The sequence below is a fragment of the Sinocyclocheilus grahami genome, unplaced genomic scaffold, assembly GCF_001515645.1.
Source record: "Sinocyclocheilus grahami isolate Dianchi unplaced genomic scaffold, SAMN03320097.WGS_v1.1 scaffold1287.1, whole genome shotgun sequence".
NCBI lineage: Eukaryota > Metazoa > Chordata > Actinopteri > Cypriniformes > Cyprinidae > Sinocyclocheilus > Sinocyclocheilus grahami.
Window position 1 is genome coordinate 353,713 of NW_015506466.1, and position 13,951 is coordinate 367,663.

At 36.1% G+C, this 13,951-nt stretch overlaps 1 protein-coding gene across 1 annotated transcript; it reads left to right on the forward strand.

Moving 5' to 3' along the window:
• Window positions 1-261: 261 nt before the first annotated feature.
• On the forward strand, window positions 262-885 carry LOC107568858 (uncharacterized proline-rich protein-like). Its single transcript, XM_016254849.1, has 3 exons — window positions 262-455; window positions 546-572; window positions 671-885. The coding sequence occupies exons 1-3, from the start codon at window positions 405-407 to the stop codon at window positions 857-859; spliced, it is 267 nt and encodes an 88-aa protein (XP_016110335.1). The 5' UTR covers window positions 262-404; the 3' UTR covers window positions 860-885.
• The last annotated feature ends 13,066 nt before the right edge of the window (window positions 886-13,951 follow it).

Consider the following 13,951-nt stretch of genomic DNA (forward strand, 5'->3'; position numbering starts at 1 on the left):
ATTCACCAGATTTCACTACTTTTACAATTCAGTCACTGATTAATTTTTTTTAAACTACTTCACTTTAATATTAGTTTAATATGTATATATATATATATATATATTTATTTACTTAACAACCCAGTTTTATATATATTTATTTATTTACTTAACACCCTATTTATGAAGCACTGAGTCATTTCGCTGTTTTTCTCTTTTCCAAGCTTTATATTGATATAAATTACTTAATTGTAGCTGCAGATTTGACCGAATTAAATATTCGTTGGAATTTGGTGTTTTTCAACACGTGTTGAATTCACCAGATTTCACTACTTTTCAATTTCATACACTGATTTTCTCACACAAAAAAGGACAGATTTGCATTGTGCTAAGCAGATATGTATATGTTCTGACCCACAGGAAAAATGAGCAGCAGTGTGGACAGTGGGGTGGAGGTCCATGGTGGCAGCAGTATTGTAAGTACTAATATAAATCCAATACAATTCTTCATAATATAAAAATAGTAATTCATTTTTCATAATTAATTTTTTTATGTTTTTCCATAGGCCACTACGGTAATAATAAGCTGTACAGTAAGTTTATACTTGTCTTTAAGCTATGCATACATTTTTACACTGTGATAATTAAATTATGTTAGGTTGGACAGCTGTTGTGTTGTGCTGTTTTGCAGGACACCGAGTATAGCTCATCAGGAGAGGAGGGACCCCCAAATGTTCCTCCTCCTCCTCTTCCCCCAGTAGCTCCACCTTCACCTCCACCACCGCCGCCGCTGCCCTCCCCAGTACATCGTCCTGCTCCTCAGGAAGAGCATGAAGAAGATGTAATGTATAGATTTATTGTGCCCTCTATAACTATGTAGTGTATTTGTGAACGTTTTGTGCATTTTTTTTTCCTCCTCTCTGTGGTATTTCGCAGATGATGAGGAGGAGGAGCAGCAAGAACAGGAGGGATTTTTTGTTTTTTATACTTTTTAATAAATAGTTTTTCAATTAATAGCTCTTATTATTGTCTTCTCATACCTTGTGTTTCATCTGCATGGATTTGTAGAAATAAAAATAAAACACATTAAAAATATAAGTGAGAAAAAAAATTAACTTACGACAAATCTCTAGTGTGAGCACAGCCTCTGAAATAGGGCAAACATTTTCTGAAGCACTGAGTCTGTTACGGGGCGAACGAGATGTGAGACGTGCGGATCCATCTGCAAAGCTTTTATTTAAAGGCGTGATCATATAGCAGGCAAGGTTCTGACAATGGCAAACAGGTATATTGAGGGCAAGACAAAAGAGTAATCCAAACTCTTCAGTCGACAGTCAGTCGCGAGTCAGTCGACAGCGAATGTTATCCAGAGGGCTTGACAAGAGGGGAAATCCAATAACACGAGCAATAGTCCAGGCGAGGTGCAAACAGAGTCCGAAACAGAAAGACAAAGGGTTAATCCAAGATAAACAGGCAAGAATCAGGTAACACAGGAAAGCAGGCAAAACAAGACTGACTACGAACTATGGACTGGAAACTAGGGCAGAAAACTGGCTCCGAAGTGTGCTACCACTAGGAGAGCGATATACACAAACAATACTCGGCATGTGTAATAGCTTTCAGGTGAGTGTATGATTGTTTTAGCTGTGTGCAAGAGGTACAATGGATGATGGGAAATGTAGTCCAGGGTATAGTGTAACAGTCTGTGTAGTGTGAGAGTCCATGTAGTGAGTGGGTGACCTCTGGTGGTGAGTGAACGGAAGTTCATAGACCGGATTCGTGACAGAGTTATCCACTGTGTGTTTTTTATTTTTTATTTCAGAATTGTTCAGCACACACACATTGTAATGCTATACACAGAAGCATATTATTAAATACTATTTGAATATTAATTGCTTTTATTTCAATTTAAATAGTTTTTATTTAAATATGTGACCAAGGCACCACCTAACCATGTTTTTACTTTTTTATTTAGTTTTTTATTTTATTTAGTTATTTTTATATATTCTGTGTGTTTGTGTGTGTTTGTGTGTGTGTGTGTGTGTGTGTGTGTGTGTTTTATTAGATTTGTTGAGAAATATTTTTTTCACACTTTATATAGCACAAGTTTAATTAATTGTTATTTACTTTTTTACGTCATTTTTATCAATTTACTAGTTGTGTGTGTGTTATATTAAATGGTTGTTGAAAACATTTTGTTTGCACCTTAACTGATTGAAGTCAACCATTCTACTCATTAGATTAATCAAAATGGACACCAAAATAGATTTACTAAGACAAAACAAGGCAGCATTGGAAATTGCTCTTTATTTGAAAGAGTGGGTGGCTCTGAAAAGAGCCATTTGCTGGCTCTTACAAGCTCGACCTGAAGGCCCTCTGTGAGGTTGCTGAGGAAAAGATGGTTTCCCTCATGGCTCAGGTGGACTCCATCTTTGATCAGATGACGCAAGCTGATGTTGCAGTGAGGAATGCAGTGCATGCCTCTTTCTGACAGGAACCCAGACATGGTTCCGTTGACCCACCACCAGCTTCTCTCGATGCCGTAGGTGGTCCTCCTGGTCTGACCTCTCAAGTTCAGACGTGGCAGAATGTCAGAAAACAGGACCCTGGTTTTGGGATGCATCTTAAAGACCCTGGTCAGGTCAGCCTTCATTTCCCGAAGGAAATCCAGGCGGTTCTGGCCCTCGAGACACAAGCTGTTTCCACCGAGATGGATTAGCAAAATCTGAGGAGCTGGACCGCTAGCTCTGAGAGACCGCAGGGTTGGAAGTAGATGCTCCCAGAGCCTGCCTCCTCTGCCTTACCAGGTGACTTCGCAGGGCAGACCAAGGTTGATGTCGAGCTGCTGCTCACAGAGGTAAGCTTGCAGCCTACGGATGTAGGAGCTTCCAATGATCCAGACACGTGGCACACAATGCTCTGTCATCTCTCCAGAAAGAGTGTGGGGCTGTCTTTGCCTCCAGTATTTATGCTGCAGTTGGCCGTGTGGGCGTCTGCTGCCAGAGCCCACCAATGCTGTGCTAGATGTGTGTAGCCACTCCCCTTTTCCCCACCACAGGCCATTCGCAGGAAATACTGAGAGAAAAAGTTCACCTGTCACATAACATTTTGGCTTAATTTTTCAGTATAGTAAGCAGTTTGAAACATTATGAGGTCAACATATTCTGTGAGTATATGTCAGCATATGTGTATAGATTTATGACCTATCACACAACTACTTTAGAAGGCATGCCAAAGAAATATGTGCTGAAGGAACTGTCTCAACAGACCCCTTAGTAGCAACACCCTGTTAAGTAGGTATCCAGAGGATACATAGAAGGAGCTGTGCCCAAGGTGGAACCGGGGTGACCATCTTACTGATGGTCCGGTCTAGAGGCTTCTCCGGACAGAGCTCCGACGCGGGAACCATGGTGGGTCAGTACGATCCATGTCTAATGTATGTATATATGAATATATATGTGTATATAATGAGACTGGTGGTTGTGTGTATAACCCTTCTGCTCGTTTCGGACACATAATCGTGAGCTTCGGTGCTTCAGGTACGTTCATATTTGCCACATTTTTTAAATTCCATGCATTTCTCACCTGCGCCAGCGTGCATGCTGACCCACGGGTTGCCCAGGACGCAGAAAAGTTGAGGATAGCGTTGAGAGCAAAATCGGCAATGTGTGGCGGAGCCTAAAGTCAAAAGATGGCGTTTTTTTTTTATCCGGTCTTTCATGCCAAAAATGTGGCATGAACGTGCACCTTAGCAATGAAGGAAATGAAACAAGAGCGGAACGGCAGAGGCACGGTTGCGGGACGTCCCGCCAGCAAGGCAGAGTGGAAAACTGGATGGCCGATGGGCGTAAAAGTTGTGAAAAATGACAAAATTGGCAAACAGAGTGCGGCACGTCAGCCCTTTACGTCCACAATATGCAAAACAGGGCGAAAGGGGGTGAGGGCACACGTAACTCATGGGTTGTGCGGCAACAACACATGGGTAACAGCGGTAACCGCTCGGTAATAGAGTCAGGCTCATTGCCAGCAGTAACCAATTGCTACAATTCAAAATGATAATGTCTGACTTCCAAAAAGGTTTTTCCCAATGTTATGTTTCTGTGATTGTAGCAACTCATAGTGTAATAACTGCACATAATGGAAAAAATGCACATAATGTAATAAGTATTGCACTATTATTGTAATAAAATGTTCATAATGTCATAATTTTCTCAAAACTTTTCTCATAATATAATAATAATATTTTAATGTAATAACAAATTTTTCACATAATATAGTAGGTTATTGTATGAGAAATATATTACATTGTAAACACTGTGGCAACTTATAATCTAATCACAGTTCATAAGGTAATACCAGCACATAATTTAAATTAATGTTTAAAATATTATAATTATCACATAACACAAAAAGAAACTTGTCTTTGGCTTATTATTCACTATAATACTATTACTGTAGCTGTTTATTATAATTATATTTAACAAGTCTTCTTATTATTATACTTATACCGATTATACTCATTTATAATTCATATTCATATTTTTAGGTTTTTTCTCCATTCTCTGATGTGTTCTAACAACATTAGAATTCTGGAATCCAGAGTATTTTGATACTTGAATAAAAACAATGAGAGCCATGAGAGCATCCGTACTGTAATTGGTCCTGTGCTCTACCCTTTGGTTTAGCAATGTAAAAGGGCATGGAAATATTTTAATTTTTAAAAAGCCTATTACAATTATGAAATTTGACAATATTTTTGGTGAGTTTATAATGTAATACATTTTTCATAATGTAATAATTGTTATTACATTATGAGTTCAAGATTTTAGTACGTTTTGAGAAAATTATGTGCACTTTTTAAATTATGAGTTGCTACAGTGATGTTAACTTTTTTCCGGAAGAAGCTCATTGCCAGCAGTAACAGGTGCAATTCCATCGATGATGTCTGGCTTCCAATTAGGCTGTTACCACTGTTATGTTTCTGTGATGTACACTTTTTCCTGAAGAAACTCATTGCCAGCAGTAACCAGGTGCAATTCTATCAATGATATATGGCTTCCAAAAAGGCTGTTCCCACTGTTATGTTTCTGTGATGTACACTTTTTCCTGAAGAAACTCATTGCCAGCAGTAACCAGGTGCAATTCTATCAATGATATATGGCTTCCAAAAAGGCTGTTCCCACTGTTATGTTTCTGTGATGTACACTTTTTCCTGAAGAAACTCATTGCCAGCAGTAACCAGGTGCAATTCTATCAATGATATATGGCTTCCAAAAAGGCTGTTCCCACTGTTATGTTTCTGTGATGTACACTTTTTCCTGAAGAAACTCATTGCCAGCAGTAACCAGGTGCAATTCTATCAATGATATATGGCTTCCAAAAAGGCTGTTCCCACTGTTATGTTTCTGTGATGTACACTTTTTCCTGAAGAAACTCATTGCCAGCAGTAACCAGGTGCAATTCCGATGATGATGTCTGACTTCCAAAATGGCTGTTCACAGACACATTTAACTGTTGCGACTGACGTTTTGGAAGCCAGACAAAATCATTGAAATTGTATGTCGTTACATTGCTGATAATAAGTTTCTTCAGGGAAAAATGTACATCACAGAAACAGTATAACAGCTTTTAACAGTATAACAGTATTAATCTTTGACTTAATATTCACTATAATACTATTACTGTAGCTGTTTATTATAATTACATTTAACATGTCTTCTTATTATACCTAATACCGATTATACGCATTTATAATTCATGTTCATATTTTTAGGTGTTTTTTCTCCATTTTCTGATGTGTTCTAACAACATTAGAATTCTGGAATTCAGAGTATTTTGATACTTGAATAAAAACAATGAGAGCCACGAGAGCATCCGTAATGTAGTTGGTACTGTGCTCTACCCTTTGGTTTAGCCATGTAAAAGGGCATGGAAATCGAGCAATGGATGATGAAACATACAGCACAATGTAATTTTGAACGCACTAATGTTTTTATTTTAAAAAAGCCTATGACAATTATGAAATTTGACAATATTTTTGGTGAATTTATAATGCAATACATTTCTCATAATGTAATAATTGTTATTACATTATGAGCTCAAGATTTTATTACGTTTTGAGAAAATTATTACATGATGAACATTTTATTGCAATATTAATGTAATACTCATTACATTATGTGCAGTTTTTACATTATGTGCAGCTTTTAAATTATGAGTTGCTACAGTAATGTACACTTTTTCCTGAGGAAACTCATTGCCAGCAGTAACAGGTGCAATTCCATCGATGATGTCTGGCTTCCAATTAGGCTGTTACCACTGTTGTTTATGTGATGTACATTATTCCCTGAAGAACCTTATTATCAGCAGTGTAACTACATGCAATTCCAACGAATATGTCTGGCTTCCAAAACGTCAATCGCAAAAGTTAAAATGTGTCTGTGAACAGCCATTTTGGAAGTCAGACATCATCATTGGAATAGCACATGGTTACTGCTGGCAATGATTTTCTTCAGGAAAAAAAAGTGTTCATCAAAGAAGCATAACAATGGGACCGTTATGTTTCTGTGATTTACACTTTTACCTGAAGAAACTAATTTCCAGCAGTAACCAGGTGCAATTCTATCAATGATAAATGGCTTCCAAAAATGCTGTTACCACTGTGATGTTTATGTGATGTACATTTTTCCCTGAAGAACCTTAATATCAGCAGTGTAACTGCATGCAATTCCAACTATTATGTCTGGTATCCAAAACCTCAGTCGCAACAGTTAAATGTGTCTGTGAACAGCCATTTTGGCAGTCAGACATCATTATTGGATTTGCGCCTGGTTACTGCTGGCAATGATTTTCTTCGGGGAAAAAAGTGTTCATCAAAGAAACATAACAATGGGACCGTTTTGCATTATAAATGCACTCCCTTGAAAGAGTGCAGTTTGCTGACATATTTACTTTAACTTCTCAGATTGTGTCTGTGGTATGATGACAATGACAGTGGTTACATATAAATATATTTTAATTGTTTGATCAAAATTATTGCAATGAATAATTCAGTTTCACCCCTACTAAATTCTACGTCCTTGAATGGGAACATCCTTTTTGGAAGCCATACATCATTGATAGAATTGCACCTGGTTTCTGCTGGCATAGATTACACTATGAGTTGCTACAAATGTCCCCTCACTAAAGTTTAGCTATAGTTTAGTTATTCTATATAAATGCTAAAATGAATCTCAGATGTGAACATATTTGCTTAGTCTTTTCATGTACAAATTAAATCTAAAAATAATTATATATGTCCTTTTAGAATTAATTTGTTTGGGTACACACACACACAAATTATTTCTAAATGGAAATATATATTTCTTTTTTGAAGTAATTTGTACATGTAAATATTAAGCAAAGCAAACATTTTGGAGTTGCAGTAAAACTTAACTCAGAGCACGAAACTCTCAACGGAAAATAAAATAAAATGAAGCAAAGAAAGAGAATAAGAGTGTGGATGAGACTAGATGGATTTTCTCCTCATGATGTACGGAGCAGCTGGCATGTAAGCCAGTGCACGCTCAAAGAGCTTGACGAGGCATGAACAGATTTGACGAGGCACAAACAGACTAGACTCACCGACAGCGGGTTACAACATCAATACATGACCAGAGACAATAGCAACATGATGGCTACTTATAGCAAACAGGAGGGGCACATGACAAGAACAAACCAATGGGAAACAAGACACATGACTAAGACTACCAATCAGAACATGACACATACATAAGGCAGAGAGACATGAGGTAAGGGAAGCATGACACTAACATGGACCATAAAACAATTACAAAATAAAAGACATGGAAAACATGAACATGAAACAAAACACCACATTACAACAGTGTACAATAACAACACTGTGTACAAAGTATAGCCTAAGTTAAAAAAAAAGAACTCAGTATCAATACAGCAAAAAATATCTTTTTAAAACCGGTTTAATATAATATTATTATAGGAAATATATATTTCCTTTTAGAATTCAGTTGTTTGTGTGTGCGTGTGTGTGTGTGTCTATACACACAAACAAATTAATTCTAAAAGGAAATAAATGTTTCTTTTTAGAATGAATTTGCACTTGAATGGATTAAGCAAAGCAAATATGTTCACGTCTGAGATTCATTTTAGCATTTATATAGAATAACTAAACTATAGCTTAACTTTAGTGAGGGGACATTGTTCCTCTTAGCATCATGAAAAAAACACTATTTTATTAAAATTATGAATGCATTACAGATTGCCTAGAATGAATGCAAAGAGTGCTCCCTTTATAATTTCAAATGCACTGAGCATATCACTCATCTCAGTTCATCGGTTCAACGGACGTGTCTGTGATTGCCTACACTGCTCAATGCTGCAAACATTGTAAACAGAAACATCTGATGCTCTCCAGCGCTCAAATGCAAATATGCACAGAAGAGTTTGCAAATATGTTATTATTAAAGTTTCAACTAAGGGTGCTCTTGTTTTGTTTTTTTTAGCTCCCTAGCATGACACGATAAACTGCTTTCCATATGGATTTAATATGGAATTTAATATGGAATGTTAGTTAAATACGGGAACAGTTGGCAATCCTATTTTGCATGTTTTAAACATTTAGATTATGTTCATACTTTGGCCATGCATTAAATGCACTCCCTTGAAAGAGCGCAGTTTGCTGACATATTTACTTTAACTTCTCAGATTGTGTCTGTGGTATGATGACAATGACAGTGGTTACATATAAATATATTTCAATTGTTTGATCAAAATTATTGCAAGGAATAATTCAGTTTCACCCCTACTAAATTCTACGTCCTTGAATTGAAGGCATTTTTATGAACAAATTGGAAAAAACTAATGAAAGTCTAATGTAGTCTGGGATAGACTGCGTTATCTGTCTCAGGCAACGGCAGCACGGAGCATGAGTTAAATTAACATTTCTTCGCTTTAATACAAGTTAGAACATGAATGTACATCAGAGGATATGTAAAAAAAAATTTATTACAACTTACAATCATGCATCATTTCTGTGCCTATATATATATAGAGAACAGAAGCGTTATTTTTTAATTTGGTGCATAAAACTTAAAATGTGTTTGGGTCAAAGCATCTAAAAATGAGGAAGAAATCACAAAATTAGTAAGCTTTTTGTAAAAAATAAAAGTTCGCAATGTAGCCTAAGCCTAATTTTCTTTTAATGTAATAGCTTATTTTACATAAAACTTTGAATATGTTTTGTAGTCAAATTTATTATTTTGAAAGATAATTATAATATTGTAAACATTAATTTAAATTATGTGCTGGTATTACCTTATGAACTGTGATAACATTAGAAGTTGCCACAGTGTGTTCATAATGTAATACATTTCTCATACAATAACCTAGTACATTATGTGAAAAATGTATTACATTGGAAAATGATACCATTATAGAACAGAAGCGTTATTTTTTAATTTGGTGCATAAAACTTAAAATGTGTTTGGGTCAAAGCGTCTAAAAATGATGAAGCCGTCATAAATCACAAAATTAGTAAGCTTTTTGTAAAAAATAAAAGTTCGCAATGTAGCCTAAGCCTAATTTTCTTTTAATGTAATAGCTTATTTTACATAAAACTTTGAATATGTTTTGTAGTCAAATTTATTATTTTGAAAGATAATTATAATATTGTAAACATTAATTTAAATTATATGCTGGTATTACCTTATGAACTGTGATAACATTAGAAGTTGCCACAGTGTGTTCATAATGTAATAAATTTCTCATACAATAACCTATTACATTATGTGAAAAATTTGTTATTACATTGGAAAATGATACCATTATGAGCTCAAGATTTTATTACATGTTGAGAAAATGATTACATTATGTACGTTTTATTACAATAATAATGTAATATTACATTATGTGCAGTTCCCTTTCGCTTAGAGAGACCAATCTACTTCGAGTGTAAACTAAACGAGCCAATGCACATTGGCATGCGATTATTCAGCCTGGTCTCATGTTTATACGTTTCAATATTCATAAGGATTCATTTTTAGGTGTCGTCAATACGTCAGTTTTGTACGTTAAAATGCTGAAAATACGTCAGTTTCGTACGTTTAGAGGCTGAAAATACGTCAGTATTGTACATTTTAGTGCCTGTAAAAACGTAAGTAAATGTACGTTTTATAGAACCACATTTTACGTAAAATACATACGAATTATCATGAGATCACGTTGGATTATTGCATCCAGCTGCCGCTGATCACAGCGTGAGTTTAAGTAGGCAGCAGGTGCAGCGCATATTCAGCTTTTCGCTTCGGAGCCGAACGATCACATCGTTCTGCTCCTGACTACTCTATTGAGAGAAGACCGAACGAGTTCAGCGCGCTCTTTGAGAGCTCTTCGATAGCTCTTCGTGTTGGTGGTACGGCGCATCAGCGGTGGTGGTTTTCCCGTGTCGAGTGGGTTGCACACATCAGGCTGGACTACCCCCTGTTTGTGTTGCAGGCGGCCGTCTCCCTATGCGCTTCAGCACGCAAAAAGAGCTTTTTCCCTAAAAGAGCATTCACGGTGCGTCTTTTTAAAGACGACGTTGCGTGGCAAACTCGACGTTATCGTCTTTGTAAAGACGATGTGGGTCTTGCTATAGACAACGTATCACCCGGGCATTGATGGTCATGATCGCTGCCTCACGTGCCTGGGCATTAACACGCTGAGGTCGCGTTTGTGGATGAGTCATGTTCTCATTGCGGGAAGATGATCATCTCGGAGTCGCGGGCCAAGCTCTGTTCCTGAAAGGGGCGGAGCTCCGTTGCCTCTGCCTCGATCACGCTCTCTTCATGGCGGCAGTCAGGCGGGGGCTACTTCAGGCAGTAGCACGGGCGGTCTGAGGGTAACAGTGATGGCAAACCCTCCAGGGAACCAACCCTTGGGGGAACATCACTCCTCTTGCACTCCGCAACCAGTTGAGCTGCCAATGGAACGTGCTGGGCCACAATTATGGTTTGAAGGATGAAAAATGGTATTTTGCTGGTGAACAGATTGAAGTGGTTAATTGTTACAAATATCTGGGTATGTGGTTTACAACAAAATTGTCATGGTAGAAAACCCGACAACTTTTAGCAAGCCAAGGCAAGGAAGCAATGCTTTCCTTGCTACGATTTGTTCGTAAACATAAAATTAGCTGCAATCAGTCTTTGTATTTGTTTGATCGCATGGTTGCTCAGATACTTTATTATGGATCTGAGATATGGGGTTTTGAACCAGTGGAGTGTATTGAAAATGTTCAGGTATCTTTTTGTAAGAAACTCCTGTCTATCAGTACAAGTGTGAGCAATGTAGCTGTCTTGGGTGATTTGGGTAGATTTGTATTGTCCACATACGAAAAGATGTATCATGTATTGGATAAAACTAGTGTCTGTCAAATCATCATTATCCAAAAAAAATATTATAATGTGCTTTTTCAATTAGATGAAGTAGGAAAAACATGGGTTACTCGTATTAGAGTTCTGCTGTATTTTTATGGTTTTTCTAGTGCCCGGGAGGCTCAAAGTGTAGGTGATATAAGAACATTTACAGCTATTCTTAACCAACGACTGAAAGAAAAAGCACATGAGGCATGGTATACATCAGTTTTGGAAAATAATGAGTTAAATATATATTCACAATACAAGTCTTTATTGATACAAGAGAGCTACATTGCGTCTGTGTATAACATGCAACTGTAGGTGTATACAAGGCATTTACAACACTTTTTGCATTCCCTAATCTAAAGTGTAAGCTACTTATCAGTTGTAAATGTTTTACTCATCATTCGTAGATCTTTCACTCCAGTGCACACAACCTGTAACCGGCAGGTTTGTAAAACATTTACAACTAATGAGTATTTTACACTTTAGATGAGGGGATGCAGAAAGTGTTGTAAATGCCTTGTTTACAGCTACAGATCATACAGATAATTTGTAACAGGTAAGAAAGATCTACAAATGTGTAACAAATTTACAAGTGATGAATTGTTTACACTTTAGATTAGGGGATGCAGAAAGCTTTGTAAATGATTTATTCATGCGTTTGCACAACAGGTTTTGAATACATTGTAATGTGTACTGAAATGTAAGGGCTGACTGGTGAGGGTGTAGACAGATGTCTTCTCTGACACACATGGAGTATTTTAACGCTGTGATCTTCAGTAGAGGGTAAACCTGGTTCACATTATCACTAGATCCCACACACTCCACACAGAAAACAAGTCTGTGCTGATAAGAGAAAGCGTTTAACACACCCCACTGGAATCCCCTGACCGTAAATCATTTACACCTGTTTATTCACTTGACAGCAAATAATTTATTTTAAAAAAAAATAGATATATATATATAGTTTTAGCATAATTGTATTTTTAGGCTTTTTAACAGATCAGTTTACTACTTTAACGAAACATACATAAATTATATACTGATCATTTACTAATGGTTTAATCATCATTTGTTCATGATTAACAAATGTTTATTGAGATACTACAATGTTGACATTTCAATGATTTATAAGTGATTAATAATATATTAACTAGTAACTTAACTAGTAACTATTAAGCATTTACTAAGGATCTGTTTGATTATGTCATGGTGCTATTTTTTTAAGATAACACAACAGATTTGTAAATCATTAGCATATTACTTAATCATTTGTGAATGTATAGTCATGTTTTGTAAATGATTAGTTCATCATCTAATCACTTGTAAATTATTTTTAACTAAAAAATATTAACATATCACTTATTAATCATTTATGAATGCATAGCCATGTCTTGTAAATGATTAGTTCATCATTAACTAATTACTTTTAAATGACTTGTAAATGAATTAACAAAACATACACACATTGTTAGCATATCACTTATTAATCATTTATGAATGCATAGCCATGTCTTGTAAATGATTAGTTCATCATTAACTAATCACTTATAAATGACTTACAACTGAACATTATTATAAAGTGTTACCTTGCATTTTTATTAAAAAACACTTTATGATCCAAATGAAATATAAGTTGTTTCTAAATATTGATCTAGGTGCTATAGGGACAGAAAACGGCCATCTGCTGGTTGGAAAAAATAACTGTAGTAATTACATATATAAATATATATGTTCAGGTATCTTTTTGTAAAAAAAACTCCTGTCTATCAGTACAAGTGTGAGCATATATACTGGACCATATATATCAAGCAGAGGGCAATAGATATCCATTCATTTTTCTGGCTGTGGCCATCTGCCCCTATCACTACGTTTGTGATGTATTTTGTGATTTTTTTTTAAAATAAAAACAATATAAAATTGACATATACATTGAAAAATTTATATATTTTGCTGGAAAATAAGAGAAAATATGTGTAGTGGTGATGTGTATAAATGTTTAAAAGTTTAGAGTGACATTTAAATAAAGTTAGATGCAATGTTTACAGTTTTGCAGCTGTTTACAATATCTAAAGAGGTGGATTGGTGTCTGGCTCCCAAAAAGCCTGTTCTAACTTTTGATGTGATGTGCACTTCTTTCCAGAAAAATAACCTGCCAGAAATCTTTACTTTTACATTTCCTCTCTATCATCTTCACGGAAGAAGATCCTGAGACCAGCTCTATGTTCTACTGCATTCAAAGAAGCTCTTATTACGTATTCTAGGGATCATTTCCAAATTGTATGTCCAAGTTGCAAATTTTATCCGTGAAACGAGAGCGCCCAGGTTGATGCTGGTATTGCAAGAGATTTTTGCAACTTTGATGAATTTTCAAGAGCTGACCATTTATCCGAAAGGCCAAAACATTGTCATATCATAGAGGAGGCCCTGGAGATTACAAATAAGCAGTCAACAAGGGGTCACGTCACATGGCCTTGAAATGAAAAATCTGCAAATATTCTGGAATCGATTCCACAATCAATGTCTTTTTCACTAGGAAGCACTAACAGTGCTTAGAT

Excerpts from the sequence above, each read along its gene's own strand:
- LOC107568858 (XM_016254849.1), top strand. The coding sequence starts at position 405 with ATGAGCAGCAGTGTGGACAGTGGGGTGGAGGTCCATGGTGGCAGCAGT. Across the intron at positions 456-545 it reads TCCATGGTGGCAGCAGTATT|GCCACTACGGTAATAATAAG; the intron begins GTAAGTACTAAT and ends GTTTTTCCATAG. Across the intron at positions 573-670 it reads CGGTAATAATAAGCTGTACA|GACACCGAGTATAGCTCATC; the intron begins GTAAGTTTATAC and ends GCTGTTTTGCAG.